At 42.1% G+C, this 12,960-nt stretch overlaps 8 protein-coding genes across 8 annotated transcripts; all 8 read left to right on the forward strand.

The window, feature by feature from the left end:
- Window positions 1-268: 268 nt before the first annotated feature.
- ATP15 (F1F0 ATP synthase subunit epsilon) lies at window positions 269-457 on the forward strand (the record flags this gene model as incomplete). Its single annotated transcript, XM_003682995.1, has 1 exon — window positions 269-457. One exon carries the CDS (start codon window positions 269-271, stop codon window positions 455-457), a length of 189 nt encoding a protein of 62 aa, XP_003683043.1.
- Window positions 458-594: 137 nt separating this feature from the next.
- MDL2 (ATP-binding cassette permease MDL2) lies at window positions 595-2,814 on the forward strand (the record flags this gene model as incomplete). The annotated part of the gene is made up of 1 exon (XM_003682996.1): window positions 595-2,814. The coding sequence occupies one exon, from the start codon at window positions 595-597 to the stop codon at window positions 2,812-2,814; it is 2,220 nt and encodes a 739-aa protein (XP_003683044.1).
- A 344-nt stretch (window positions 2,815-3,158) lies between these two features.
- KAR9 (Kar9p) lies at window positions 3,159-4,880 on the forward strand (the record flags this gene model as incomplete). The annotated part of the gene is made up of 1 exon (XM_003682997.1): window positions 3,159-4,880. One exon carries the CDS (start codon window positions 3,159-3,161, stop codon window positions 4,878-4,880), a length of 1,722 nt encoding a protein of 573 aa, XP_003683045.1.
- Window positions 4,881-5,107: 227 nt separating this feature from the next.
- Window positions 5,108-7,687, forward strand: PLC1 (phosphatidylinositol phospholipase C; the record flags this gene model as incomplete). The annotated part of the gene is made up of 1 exon (XM_003682998.1): window positions 5,108-7,687. The coding sequence occupies one exon, from the start codon at window positions 5,108-5,110 to the stop codon at window positions 7,685-7,687; it is 2,580 nt and encodes an 859-aa protein (XP_003683046.1).
- A 237-nt stretch (window positions 7,688-7,924) lies between these two features.
- On the forward strand, window positions 7,925-8,572 carry ACM1 (Acm1p; the record flags this gene model as incomplete). The annotated part of the gene is made up of 1 exon (XM_003682999.1): window positions 7,925-8,572. One exon carries the CDS (start codon window positions 7,925-7,927, stop codon window positions 8,570-8,572), a length of 648 nt encoding a protein of 215 aa, XP_003683047.1.
- Window positions 8,573-8,841: 269 nt separating this feature from the next.
- DIM1 (putative dimethyladenosine transferase) lies at window positions 8,842-9,801 on the forward strand (the record flags this gene model as incomplete). The annotated part of the gene is made up of 1 exon (XM_003683000.1): window positions 8,842-9,801. One exon carries the CDS (start codon window positions 8,842-8,844, stop codon window positions 9,799-9,801), a length of 960 nt encoding a protein of 319 aa, XP_003683048.1.
- A 387-nt stretch (window positions 9,802-10,188) lies between these two features.
- On the forward strand, window positions 10,189-11,409 carry TDEL0G04710 (TauD/TfdA dioxygenase family protein; the record flags this gene model as incomplete). Its single annotated transcript, XM_003683001.1, has 1 exon — window positions 10,189-11,409. One exon carries the CDS (start codon window positions 10,189-10,191, stop codon window positions 11,407-11,409), a length of 1,221 nt encoding a protein of 406 aa, XP_003683049.1.
- A 245-nt stretch (window positions 11,410-11,654) lies between these two features.
- On the forward strand, window positions 11,655-12,938 carry AYT1 (acetyltransferase; the record flags this gene model as incomplete). The annotated part of the gene is made up of 1 exon (XM_003683002.1): window positions 11,655-12,938. The coding sequence occupies one exon, from the start codon at window positions 11,655-11,657 to the stop codon at window positions 12,936-12,938; it is 1,284 nt and encodes a 427-aa protein (XP_003683050.1).
- Between the last annotated feature and the right edge of the window lie 22 nt (window positions 12,939-12,960).

A 12,960-nucleotide genomic window follows, 5' to 3' on the forward strand; every position in this document is an offset into this window, starting at 1 on the left:
TACAACTCCCTTGAATCTGGAATTCTGGCATCCAGATTGATTCAATATTAGTAGAAGTAATAGAACAAGTAGCTAGCTAATTAACACTCAGTGCGGTTGACTAATAATCTTGTAAAGAGCGCTTCTCACCGCTCATCATATCGAACGAGCCAATTGTTGAAGTTAATTTTCTTACTGAGGGGCCTTCAAAGTTGGTCAAAGTGGGACCTTTACCAACTATCAACACTTTTGAAACAATCCCCACAGTTAATCGCTAATATATATCAAGATGGCTGCCTGGAGAAAAGCCGGTTTGACTTACAACACTTATTTGTCTGTTGCTGCCAGAACTGTTCGTGCAGCTTTGAAACCAGAATTGCAAGACGCTAGAGTATTGGCTAGATCAAAGACCGACGCTAGATACGTCAAGTACGAAAAAGGTTCAGCTGCTTCAGACTCTGTTCCATTGCAAGAATGAGCTATACGCTTATCGGGCTTTAAATATTCACATCTATAAGTAAAACTATACATATTTCCAATTAGTACGATTTTCCAATTTTTTTGTTCAACTGGGAAGATTGGTTATTATAGGGCAAGCGGTCATCCACAGTCAATATGGGTCTGATAATAGGTCGTACTGGGTCCCTGCTGATGGGTCCTTCCCCATCGATCGCCAGGTCAGTGATCCTGAGGCGGTTTACACCGCTTGTAAGGCGATTGCCTATTGTGCAACCATCGGTGAGGTCAGTGATCTCTAAGAGGTGTCAATTGAGTCCACTAAGTCAGATACAGTTTCAGACTACTAGACCGTTGACTAGATCGTTCACAAGTAGTGTGAGGTTATTACAGGCTAAGAGTCCGAAGGAAGCAGAACAGAAATCGGGTTTGAAAGATGTTGTGAGATTATTAATGCTCGCCAAGCCAGATTGGAAGCTACTAGTGATAGCTATTACGTTGCTGACTGTATCTTGTGGCATCGGGATGACCATTCCGAAAGTCATTGGTATGATACTGGACGTGTTAAAGACAGGATTAGAGACCAACGAAGGGAAAGACGGTCCAATATCAATGGCAGACGTACCACCGATCTTCATGGGTTATTCAATCTATGAATTTTTAGGTGGGTTTGCCGCATTGATGGTTTTCGGGATAGTAGCTAACTATGGGAGAATTGTTTTATTGAGGATTTTAAGTGAGAGAGTGGTGGCTAGATTACGTGCCAATGTCATCAAGAAGACAATTCACCAGGATTCGGAGTTTTTCGATAGGCACAAGGTCGGTGATCTGATTTCGAGACTCGGTTCAGATGCTTATGTAGTTTCGCGTTCCATGACTCAAAAAGTCTCTGATGGTTTTAAAGCGCTCATATGTGGTGGTGTTGGTGTGGGTATGATGGTCTCCATATCTCCCCAATTATCGGGGCTACTATTACTGTTTACACCACCTGTCCTTTTTAGCGCTTCAATCTTTGGTAGAAAGATTAGAGATACTTCCACGGACTTGCAAGAAGCGACTGGTCAACTTACAAGGGTTTCTGAAGAACAACTGAGTGGAGTTAGAACTGTGCAATCGTTTGTTGCTGAGCAAAAAGAGATTCACAGGTATAGCCATGCAATCCGGGACATTTTCAATGTGGGTAAAAGAGCAGCTTACATCAACGCCCAGTTTTTTACAGCAACAAGCTCATTGGGTGATATCAGTTTCTTGGTTGTATTGGCGTACGGTTCGTACCTTGTTTTGCAGGGAGGTCTCACAATTGGTGATCTAACAGCATTCATGTTATATACAGAGTACACCGGAAGCTCTGTGTTTGGATTGACAAGTTTCTACTCGGAATTGATGCAAGGTGTTGGTGCCGCCACGAGGCTCTTTGAATTAACAGACCGAGTGCCATCAATAAAGCCTACTACGGGAAAGAAATTTGTACCGGGCAAAGGTGAGATTGTGTTTAAGGATGTCACATTCAGTTATCCAACTAGACCCGGAAACGTTATTTTTAGAGACATGGACATTAAGATCCCCGCGGGTTCCAATGTCTGTGTTGTTGGTCCCTCGGGGCGTGGTAAATCAACTATTGCCCTTTTATTGCTTCGTTTCTACAATCCATCCAGCGGTCAGATTTTCATTGATGGTCAAGATATCAGTAAACTAAACATCAAATCTTTGAGGCGTCATATTGGTTTGGTTCAACAGGAGCCTGTTCTGATGTCCGGTACGCTACGGGACAATATCACTTACGGTCTTACGGAAACGCCATCGAAGGAGGAAATACGAATGGTTGCAAAGCAATGTTTCTGTCATAATTTCATCGTGAAGTTTCCGCACGGTTATGACACAGTTATAGGACCTCAGGGTGCTTTACTAAGTGGTGGACAAAAGCAAAGAATTGCAATCGCTAGAGCACTGATCAAGAAACCAACCATCTTGGTGCTCGATGAAGCAACGTCTGCTTTGGATGTCGAAAGTGAGGGCGCGATTAACTATACGTTCGGTCAGCTCATGAAGAGTAAATCTGTGACTATCGTCAGCATAGCGCATCGTCTAAGTACGATCAGGAGATCCGAAAATATCATTGTTTTGGGTAACGACGGATCAGTAGTGGAAACTGGTAAATTCAAGGAACTATTTGCCGACCCATCAAGTGAGCTATCCAAGCTACTCAATGAGAAATCCAGTAGGTCCGAAAATTCTTCATCGTCTTACTCTCCAAACGCCAGTGAGCAGCCTGAAGACGAGGCAAATCAAAAAAATGCTCCTGAAGAAGCACATGATGATTCAGTAGAGGAAATTCTCAAGGACGTAACTGCTGAAGGGAAACCAATAAAGATATCGTGAACTAAAGCTACAAGGAAGAAGTTTGCATTCGGTCCTTCGAGATTCCTGCGCACAAAATTTGGCTCATACACTCGGATAAGCATTTATATCATCTAACAGGTAATTTGTACATATCGCCCGCTCATTAACTATTCACAATTCGTAGTTTCTTTCTATTGATTAAAATAACAGTAGTAATAAGAATACTAATGGTAATAATAATTTGGATCAAACTCGCGATGTCGAAATAGGCAAGCGAAATCAAGCGATATCAAGCGAAATCAAGCGATATCAAGCGAAATCAAGCAATACACAGAAACATAGCATCAACAATTGAAACCTCTGAACTGGTGAGAACATTGGCAATGTCTGATCTGGATGACTCGGTGCATCCTGGGCAGCTGGTCAGTGCTAGCCTTTTAGAGATTGAAAGGATATCGCTTGCATTGGAGAATACCACATCGCTGACGAGCGCAGGTCATGATCAAATACATGATCTATCGAAGCAATTGAAAAGTATTGAACAGAATTTACCCCTGGTTTTCACTCTGGATGTCCCAAAAGATCGAATCAATCAACAGCTACTACTATTACGAGATTCAAAGAGCATATTCCCTACCATTACGAGAACAGGTAAAAAGATTGAATCAGCATTATGTCATCTGCTGGATATACTAGAGCAAGGAATAAGCACTTTGGATGGTGATCAAGATTTCGATACGTTGTTTGACCTAATAGAAAATTGTACCCAAATGGCAGTTAGGATGGAAGCTTGGACACGCTCTAGAAAGAGTATCCTCGACGTATCTCTGGAGTTTGGCGAAATTTTAGTGGACCATATAGAAGCCTTGGAGAGTGTCATTGAAAAAAATATAGAATTGTGCTTTGAGATTCAGGAAGAACGGTTCTCTTCACCGGTACGACATACCCCATCTTTCACTTTAAAGCAACTAGTGGGCCTCTTGTCGTCAAATAGCGAAAATTCTGAGGTCAAGGTACCTATATTTTCTAATATGGAGGAAGCTCTGTGCAGGAAGTTTTTGACTCTTAAACGTAGTGTACCACCTATTGAGAAAAGTCTCAAGGAAATTCTACCAGAGAGAATTGCTGAATTCGGCAATCGCAATGTATCGAATATGGAGTTCATGAGCTCTCTTCTACAAGATCGAGCTAAAAATTTGTCGACCAAGTTCAGATTTATGGTTAGCGAAATCAGAGAGTTGAAAAGCGAATTGATAGACAAGAGATGGACGACATTATTCAGGAACCTAAATCACGAACTTTCTTCGATTTTGGAGGAGGTTCAAATGCTCCAGCATAAAATTGCAAACAATGATTACAGTTATAGTCGTGAAATCGATCAGAAATTTACGAAACAGTTACAAAAAAAAACCAAGACGATAACCAAGACCTTCAATGTCATATACAGAGCTCTAGAGTTTTCATTGCTAGAAGCTGAAGTCGCATCCGAGACGAACACTTTGGCTCAAAAGTGGCTTGATATCAGGCCCGTGAGCGATAAGCTTTTATCTGATTCCCGATGCGACGAGGCTGATATCCAATCACTAACGCAACAACTCAGAGACCTTAAAGTGAAGAGCTCTACTCCTTCGGCTGATGGCCCTGGACCACAGAGAAACAATTTTGGAGCTCTTCTCATGAAAAAAATGAATATCAAACCTGTGATAATAAAGGGTACTCCACAATCTGCGGTTAAAGTTAATCCCTTCTATGAGAAATCACCTACCAAGGAGCGAAATATGCCAACTGAGGGTCTCATTCTAAAGACTGCACCTCTCCTACCGTATTCAAGCCAGCACAGCAGTGCGGAAGACATTTTTGAAGCTTTTGAGACTTCTTCAAGCCCAACTTCGAGATCCATGGAATCCTTAGAATCAGAAAAATTTCAGCATTACGCAAGCCGAGGGAGCCGCATACCAACCCTACCAAATACTACTCTTTCCCTCGCTACAATTGTAACTCCACGCTCTAAACTAACACAGCTTTGGACACCTTATCCAACCGAAGGTCAATTTCTTCACCAGCCAACACCCAGGGCAGTCTTATTATCATCTGGAATGATGTGAGCCAAACTGAGTTACATTAAATATTCTATGTAATAATATTATGAAATACTCGCTAAATTGCTTATATTGTTATATAGTATAAATCGTGTCGCGCGAAGACTACTTAAGACCTGTGTTTTAAAATAGAGAGATTCAACAGCTTCTGTTCATTCTATCTGACTAAGAAATCTCATCCTTGAAGTCTATGCATTGCTTAGATCTCTTTCAAGATAACCCTAGACGTCACAATGGTTTCTTTCAGAAGAAGCCCATCAAGAGGATCAGTTGATGACATTGCAATAAACAAACGCGATGTGGCGGACCACAAGGTCAGTATACCTCCTAGTGCCTTCCCTCTTTCGAGCTCTAGTAGTGCCAATATGAGTAAGAATATCAAAGCCATGTTTAAAAGATCGGGGTTGTCCAATTCTTCAAAGGAATCGATAATCCTTGGTCATGCAGGGCCCATGACATATCCATATTCCTTTAAAGAAGTCATCGGTTATTATATTTCCAAAGAAGCGGTATTTCAAGGCCTAAATAGTTCATGCTCAGCTTTGACAGAGGGACTTTGCATGAAGAGGATCAGTAGAAGAAAACAAGTACCATACATCTTTAGACTACATGAAAATGAAGCTATCACATGGAAGGATGGTACCAAAAGATTAGAGCTGGACTCTATTAAAGATATACGTACGGGCGATATGGCGAGCAATTACCGAGAGGAGTATGGAGTTTCTGATAAGGTGGCCGGGCTTTGGGTTACCATTATATATACAGTATCGAACAAGTTGAAGGCCTTGCATGTGGTGGCAAGGCATGGAAGTGATTTTTCGATATTCTTTAACTGTATCTGTGGACTAGTGAAATCAAGAAGAGAACTCATGGAGAGTATTTCTGTTCCGGATAATGAAAAGTTCGCTAATATCCATTGGCATAGAACGGTTTCTGAGAGAAAGGAAGATGAGATCAAAGATACATTGAGATTCGAGGACGTAAGGCGACTTTGTGACAAATTCCACATTTATTGTTCATCAAGTCACTTACTTAGGTTCTTTAAAATCGCCGATGTCAATCACAATGGACTTTTGAACTTTCATGAGTTTCAGACGTTTGTTAAGCTACTGAAGGAGCGTCCCGAGGTACATCACCTTTGGAAATCATGCACTCTGGGGAAAAATTATATGGACTTTGGGATGTTTTACAACTTCATCAGAGATGTACAGAAGGAGGATTTGACCAAGGAAAATGCGTGCGAGCTATTCGAAAATTTTAGGCGCCCTAAGCAAAAGCATTTGGATGAGGAGGATTTTGTTAGATTCTTGGGAGCTCAGCCTTATGCAAAGGAGATAGAGGAGGATTATAGCAAACCATTAAATCATTATTTCATAGCATCCTCGCACAATACCTATCTATTAGGGAAACAAGTAGGTGAAAGGCCATCCGTTGAAGGTTATGTGCAGGTACTTCAACAAGGGTGTCGATGCATTGAAATCGACATTTGGGATGATGATATTGGTCCCGTAGTATGTCACGGTTTCTTAACAACTGCGATTCCTCTGATAAATGTCGTTGAAATAATTAAAAAATACGCGTTTATCACATCACCATACCCCCTTATCATCTCATTGGAAATGAATTGTGGCAAGGAGAACCAGTTGATTGCAACGTCAATTTTTCAGAATTGTTTTGGATCGCTGCTATACTACCCAGATGATAAGGACAACTTCTTGCCGTCCCCAATGAAGCTTAGGCACAAGATAGTACTCAAGGGTAAAAAGACAAATCGAAAGTCACTGGCTGGTACCACAGGGAACCTGAACAGCATTGAAAGCAGCTCTTCATCATACAGCTCTTCATATGATTCTGAAATAGAGAGTGGGAACAAGGGAAAAGAAAACCTGTACAATACCTCGAACAACTCCAAGATTCGTAGGATTAAAAGATTAACATTGAAAAGGCGTGTTGAGGTGATCGATGATCTCTTGAACATATGTGGGCTTCACGGATTGAAATTCAGAAACCTTTCGCTGCCAGAATCCAAGACTGTCGCCCATTGTTTTTCCTTTAATGAGAAAAGTTTTTATAACATGCAGAAGGACAAGACCCAAGAGCTTTCGCTAGACAAGCATAATCGCCGGTTCCTTACGCGTGTCTATCCTCACGCTCTAAGGTATAAATCTTCTAATTTCAATCCGATCAATTTTTGGAAACTTGGGGTCCAAATGGTAGCGACAAATTGGCAAACCAACGACCTCGGCCAGCAGATCAACCTTGCGATGTTCCAACTGTCGAGTCAAAAAAGTGGTGTTGCGCACTCAGGATACATATTGAAACCGGCCAAATTGCTCCCGACTGTGTCTAAAGTTCAACAGATTCCGCAATTGTACCAAAAGTTGAGAAAGAATCCCAGCAAGATCGAATTGAAGATTCTCTCCGCACAACTCCTCCCCAAACCAGCTGAGATAAAGGACGGCAAGGAGTCCTCCTTTGCCCCCTACGTTGTTGCAGAACTATTCAGTGACGAAGAGCCTGCTGCTTCTTCGACAGTCGACAACGGACTCAAGCTTTCCAACATGTCGGCTGCGACCGAAAACTGCAAAGACAACGGGTTCAATCCGGTATGGGGCATGAATATGTCGGCAACACTCAAATCACTAGATTTCGCATTCGTCAGATTCACAGTCAAAACTGGAGAGATTTCTTTGGCGACTTCGTGCTTACGACTACAATACTTGAAGCCGGGATACCGGCACATCCCGCTCTACAGCATGGAGGGCGAGCTCTACATTTTCTCTACTCTTTTCATATTTACAAGATCGATTTAGCATTGACTTAGCATACTCAATTGAGACGTAATGAGCATTCAATTGCGTTTAAAATTTCGAGTTTTGTTCTTTCGTTTTTTTACCTAGTTTAAGCATTCTGACGCGTCTTATAAGCTTTCGCGTTACTGGAATAGAAGAAGATCACGATCTTTCGAGCAGTGTTCAAATATATATTGCAAGCAGTTTGCTTATCTAGAGACTAGGGCTCGGTGGTGAATACGGTCAAACAATATGAGTATGGGTTCACCGGTAAAGAAGAGGACTGCGTTAGCTGGCAAGAACGTTAATGCAAGACCAAGTTCAAGTAGTATACATAAAGTCGGTTCCCTTTCGAACCACACCTCTCCCAGCAAGAAGAGCCAGGTGGATTTGACTTACGCCCTGAATAACAGCCCAGTGAGGAGTGTTTCGCTTTCGCCCAAGAAGAGTGCAGAGACAAGTGCTTTCACATTCCATGAGGAAACACCATCAGAGCGTGCAGCAGCTCTAATGAAACACATGTCACTAGCCAAAAAGTCTTCCCTGAGCGTTGATGAGAATGATTTCGACGCTGTGAAAGAAAATATGTCCCCAACTAAGCTTGCGAATATGAACAAAACCGCCCAGAGACAATCCATTAGAAGACCGTTGCAAGATCTGAGTATTGAAGAACACAAAGGATACGTGGAACGACCCCAGTTCGCACGAACAGCTCCCTTAACATTGCATTACAGTCGCAGGACGACTCTGCCGACTTTTGTCACTCCGCCAAGAGACCAAAAGCTGAGAGAATGCTTCACAATCTCCAACAATGACGCAGCACCTGCTGCTAATTCTCGCACTACTGATGATATCCCCAAGGACAAAGTTGTAAGGAAACTAAATTTCAAGATACACGAAAACTGATACCCCTTCCACCAATTCCGCTCAAAATTTGTAAATTATTCTAACCAATAAATACCAACGAGATAATAAACGGATTAATGACCATGAAATCGCTATTATAGCTCTCATTACAGCTATAAAATCTATGCAATAGATGTCTCTCACGTGACCTTTTTTGATTCTTACTGTTAGCGCTGAAAATTTTTGGAGCTCATCTCATCTCATCTCATGAAGCTGTTTAAAGCCTGGTCAATTGATCTGGTAGTTAAACTACACTAACACTATTAGAAATGGGCAAGGCAGCTAAGAAGAAATACTCGGGAGCTCCAACAACTTCAAAGCAAGTTGATGCTGAAAAACATTTAAGCTCTGTGTTCAAGTTTAACACGGACTTAGGTCAGCATATCTTGAAAAATCCACTGATAGCCCAGGGAATTGTCGACAAAGCTCAGATCAGGCCTTCAGACACTGTGCTAGAAGTGGGTCCTGGTACTGGTAACTTGACCGTACGTATTTTAGAGCAAGCAAAGAATGTTATCGCGGTGGAAATGGATCCAAGAATGGCAGCTGAATTGACCAAGAGGGTGCACGGAACACCTGTTGAGAGAAAACTGGAGATTTTACTCGGTGATTTCATGAAGACCGAACTTCCCTATTTTGATATTTGTATCAGTAACACTCCATACCAAATCTCATCTCCATTGGTTTTTAAGCTAATCAATCAGCCTAGACCACCTAGAGTGTCCATTCTGATGTTTCAAAGAGAATTTGCCTTGAGACTGATTGCAAGACCGGGCGATTCGCTTTATTGTAGGCTTTCTGCCAATGTACAGATGTGGGCAAACGTGACGCATATAATGAAAGTCGGGAAGAACAATTTCAGACCACCACCACAAGTTGAGTCTAGTGTCGTAAGACTCGAAGTCAAAAACCCTAGACCACAGGTAGATTACAACGAATGGGATGGTCTACTGAGAATTGTTTTTGTGAGAAAGAATCGTACCATCTCCGCGGGGTTTAAATCTTCGACGATCCTAGAGATTCTCGAAAAGAATTACAAGACCTACCTAGCTATGAACAATGAAATGGTCGACGACACGAAAGGATCAATGCTCGAAGTGGTAAAGTCTAAGATTAACACAGTGCTACAAGAGACAGAGCTCGCAGACAAGAGAGCAGGTAAGTGTGACCAAAATGATTTCTTGAAATTACTCTACGCTTTTCACCAAGTCGGAATCCATTTCTCTTGATACTTACAACACCCCCTAAAACTGCACCGGTCAGACATTATTCAATTGACCCATACATACGGACTAGCGCATCGAATTGTATACTAGAAAAGGCAGGCATATGCCAGTTCATTGTGTCTTCGCTGACTTCCTAGCTGTGGTTCAACTATCGATCTCGCGCGCCAAGTGAAAAAAAAATACCATGTGAAAAAGTCAGATAGCTTAACAAATCGTCCAATCATTGCGGTTGTGGCTTGCTAGTAACTCGACTCTTATGGATCGGTCAATCAATTCACTGGATAAATTATATAAATCGCCAGGTTGATGAGCTAACATTTGTCTTAATCTAGGAGTTACTACTCAATAAATCAATAATACAATTAAAATAAAACTAATAAAAATCAAAAAATGTCTAAAACCGCCACTACTAAACTTGACGTTGAGACTGAAGCCTCCGAAAGATTTGGTAAATTGAATTTGGTTCACTCGGAAGAGGCTCCACGCACTGGTGATTACGATACCCATTTCTATGCGGGTCAAGACGAAGTATCAGAGGACGGCATTCTAAGAATTAATTCTGAATACAGAGCTAAATCTACTGTACCTGATTTCTTGCCAACATGGGATCCTAGGGAAAAATTACCACCGTTAGAATTTCACGAATACCATGATCCTGGTTTGAGAGCTGACCCCAGTTTCCCAAACCTGTTCCCTGAGCAATTGCAAGATCAATACAAGACTAAGAGAATTACACCAAAATTGGGTACCGAAGTGAGAGGTGTGCAACTTTCTCAATTAACCGATGCAGGTAAGGATGAGTTGGCTTTGCTAGTGGCACAAAGAGGTATTGTTGTTTTTAGAGACCAGGATTTCTCTAAGGCTGGTCCTCAAGGTGTTGTGGATTATGCTAAGCATTTCGGTAAATTGCATGTGCATCAAACTAGTGGTCATCCAGAGAACGTTCCTGAATTGCATATCACATATCGTAGACCGGATCATAAGGAATTTGAAAGGGTTTTCGAACAGGATATAAGCTCAATCTTCTGGCATACTGATGTATCCTACGAGTTGCAACCACCATCTTACACATTTTTCAATGTTCTGGAAGGTCCCAACGGTGGTGGTGACACGTTGTTTGCTGATGCATTTGAAGCTTTTGACAGGCTTTCGCCAACTATGCAAGAATTCATCAGCGGTCTTCACGTCATTCACAGCGCCTACGAGCAAGCTGAAAACTCTAAAGGAGCAGGTGGTGTCCAAAGAAGATTGCCAACTGCACACATTCATCCATTGGTGAGAGTCCACCCAGTTTTGAAGAGAAAAGCTTTGTTTGTTAACGAATCTTTCAGTAGAAGAATTGTCGAGTTGAAAAAACCAGAATCTGACGCTCTACTAAGATTCTTATATGATATAGTGGGTCGTACTCATGATTTGCAATTAAGAGCAAACTGGGAGCCAAATACTGTGGCTATCTGGGATAACCGTAGAGTTCAACATTCTGCTGTGGTGGACTGGGAAGAACCAGTTCACAGACACGCCTTTAGAATCACTCCTCAAGGTGAAAGACCTGTTGAGGATTTGAAATATTTGAACGATAAAAACTATTACGGTGAAGAGGTTCCACGTTAGGAGTAGTGTTCGATGACTTATGAGATTTGTTTGTAAATTATATTGAAGTTTAAATAAAAAAGAATGAAAAAAGTTCGATGATTGACAAAGGATTTACGATATTGAATTAAAAAGAAAATTAGAATATATTAATCGAATAAGCCGTTATGCACAGTGTATACTCACCACTTACGAGTTTTTAGCAGCCGCCAGATAATGAATTGGTCAAGATCTCGATATCACCCCTCATCGATTTGATCTTCACGATGGAGCTTGAGCTAGACGTTCTCGGCCAACAACCTGGTCTTTTGCAAATCTACACTCAAGTCAGCTTGTGCTTCTCTGTTCCTGATGCATCTCTTCATGAAGAAATCATTAATACCCTGGCAAAGGGCCTGGAGAGGCTATCTGATAGCTTTCCATGGATAGCAGGACAGGTCGACCGAAAAGGCTACCAGATTACACCTCTAGATAAGAGTCCCGCTCTTATCGTTAAAGATCTACGAAATGAAATGACCATCAAACGTCTTAGAGATGCAGAGTTCCCCATGAAAATGCTCGAAGAAGAGCTCATTGCTCCTCGAAGAACTCTTGCTGGTGAGTCATCCGAACCCAACGCTGTCTTTCTAGTGCAAGTAAATTGGATCGAAGGAGGTCTCATTTTAACTTATAATGGCCAGCATGCTGCCATGGACATGGTGGGCCAAGGCCAAGTCATTGGACTATTATCGAAGGCGTGCAGAAACGAACCTTTCACAGAGGAAGAGCTAGCATCCAACAATCTGAATCGGACTAAGGTTGTTCCGTTACTGGGTCAAGAATACAAGCCAAAACAAGACGCTGGTACTTACAGTCGTCCAATTGCTCCAGCAAGCGATGCTCTTTGGGCCTATTTCTCCTTCGATGCTAGATCACTCCATGATTTGAAAGTTGAAGCAGAGAAAACAAAGGATGAGTCCACCCCATTCATCTCCACTGATGATGCAGTGAGCGCTTTTATCTGGAAATCTACCACTAAAGCACGTATCCACCGGCTTCATGCCTCTGACAACACCAAGTTCTGCCGAGCCGTCGATGTGCGATCTGCTGTTGGAGTACCCAAAAGTTACCCAGGACTTCTTCAAATCATGACATACCACAGTGGGAGGGTGCAATGCATTGCAGATGCACCGCTTGGCGTCATCGCAGCTGGTCTACGTTCAAAATTGGATCCTAATGAGCTCCGCAGTCGCACACGGGAATTCGCAACCTCTATAGCTAAAACAATTGACAGGGCATCCATCTCTCTCACACCAGGTTTGAATCCTGGCAGTGACGTGCAACTTAGTTCTTGGGCCAAAGTTAATTACTGGGGCATGGATTTTGGGCTAAGTCTTGGAAAGCCAGAATCGGTGAGACGACCAAGGTTTACGCCATTTGAAGGTCTGATCTACTTGATGCCCAAGGCGCCAAATGGAGAGATTAGCATGGCAATTTCATTGAGAAGGGAGGATATGGAGATGTTGAAGGCAGATGAAGAGTTTTCGCGATACGCAAGATTTATTGGATAGTTCTAAATGAATTTTTGTCAAA

The sequence above is a fragment of the Torulaspora delbrueckii genome, chromosome 7 (assembly GCF_000243375.1).
Source record: "Torulaspora delbrueckii CBS 1146 chromosome 7, complete genome".
NCBI classification, from domain to species: domain Eukaryota; kingdom Fungi; phylum Ascomycota; class Saccharomycetes; order Saccharomycetales; family Saccharomycetaceae; genus Torulaspora; species Torulaspora delbrueckii.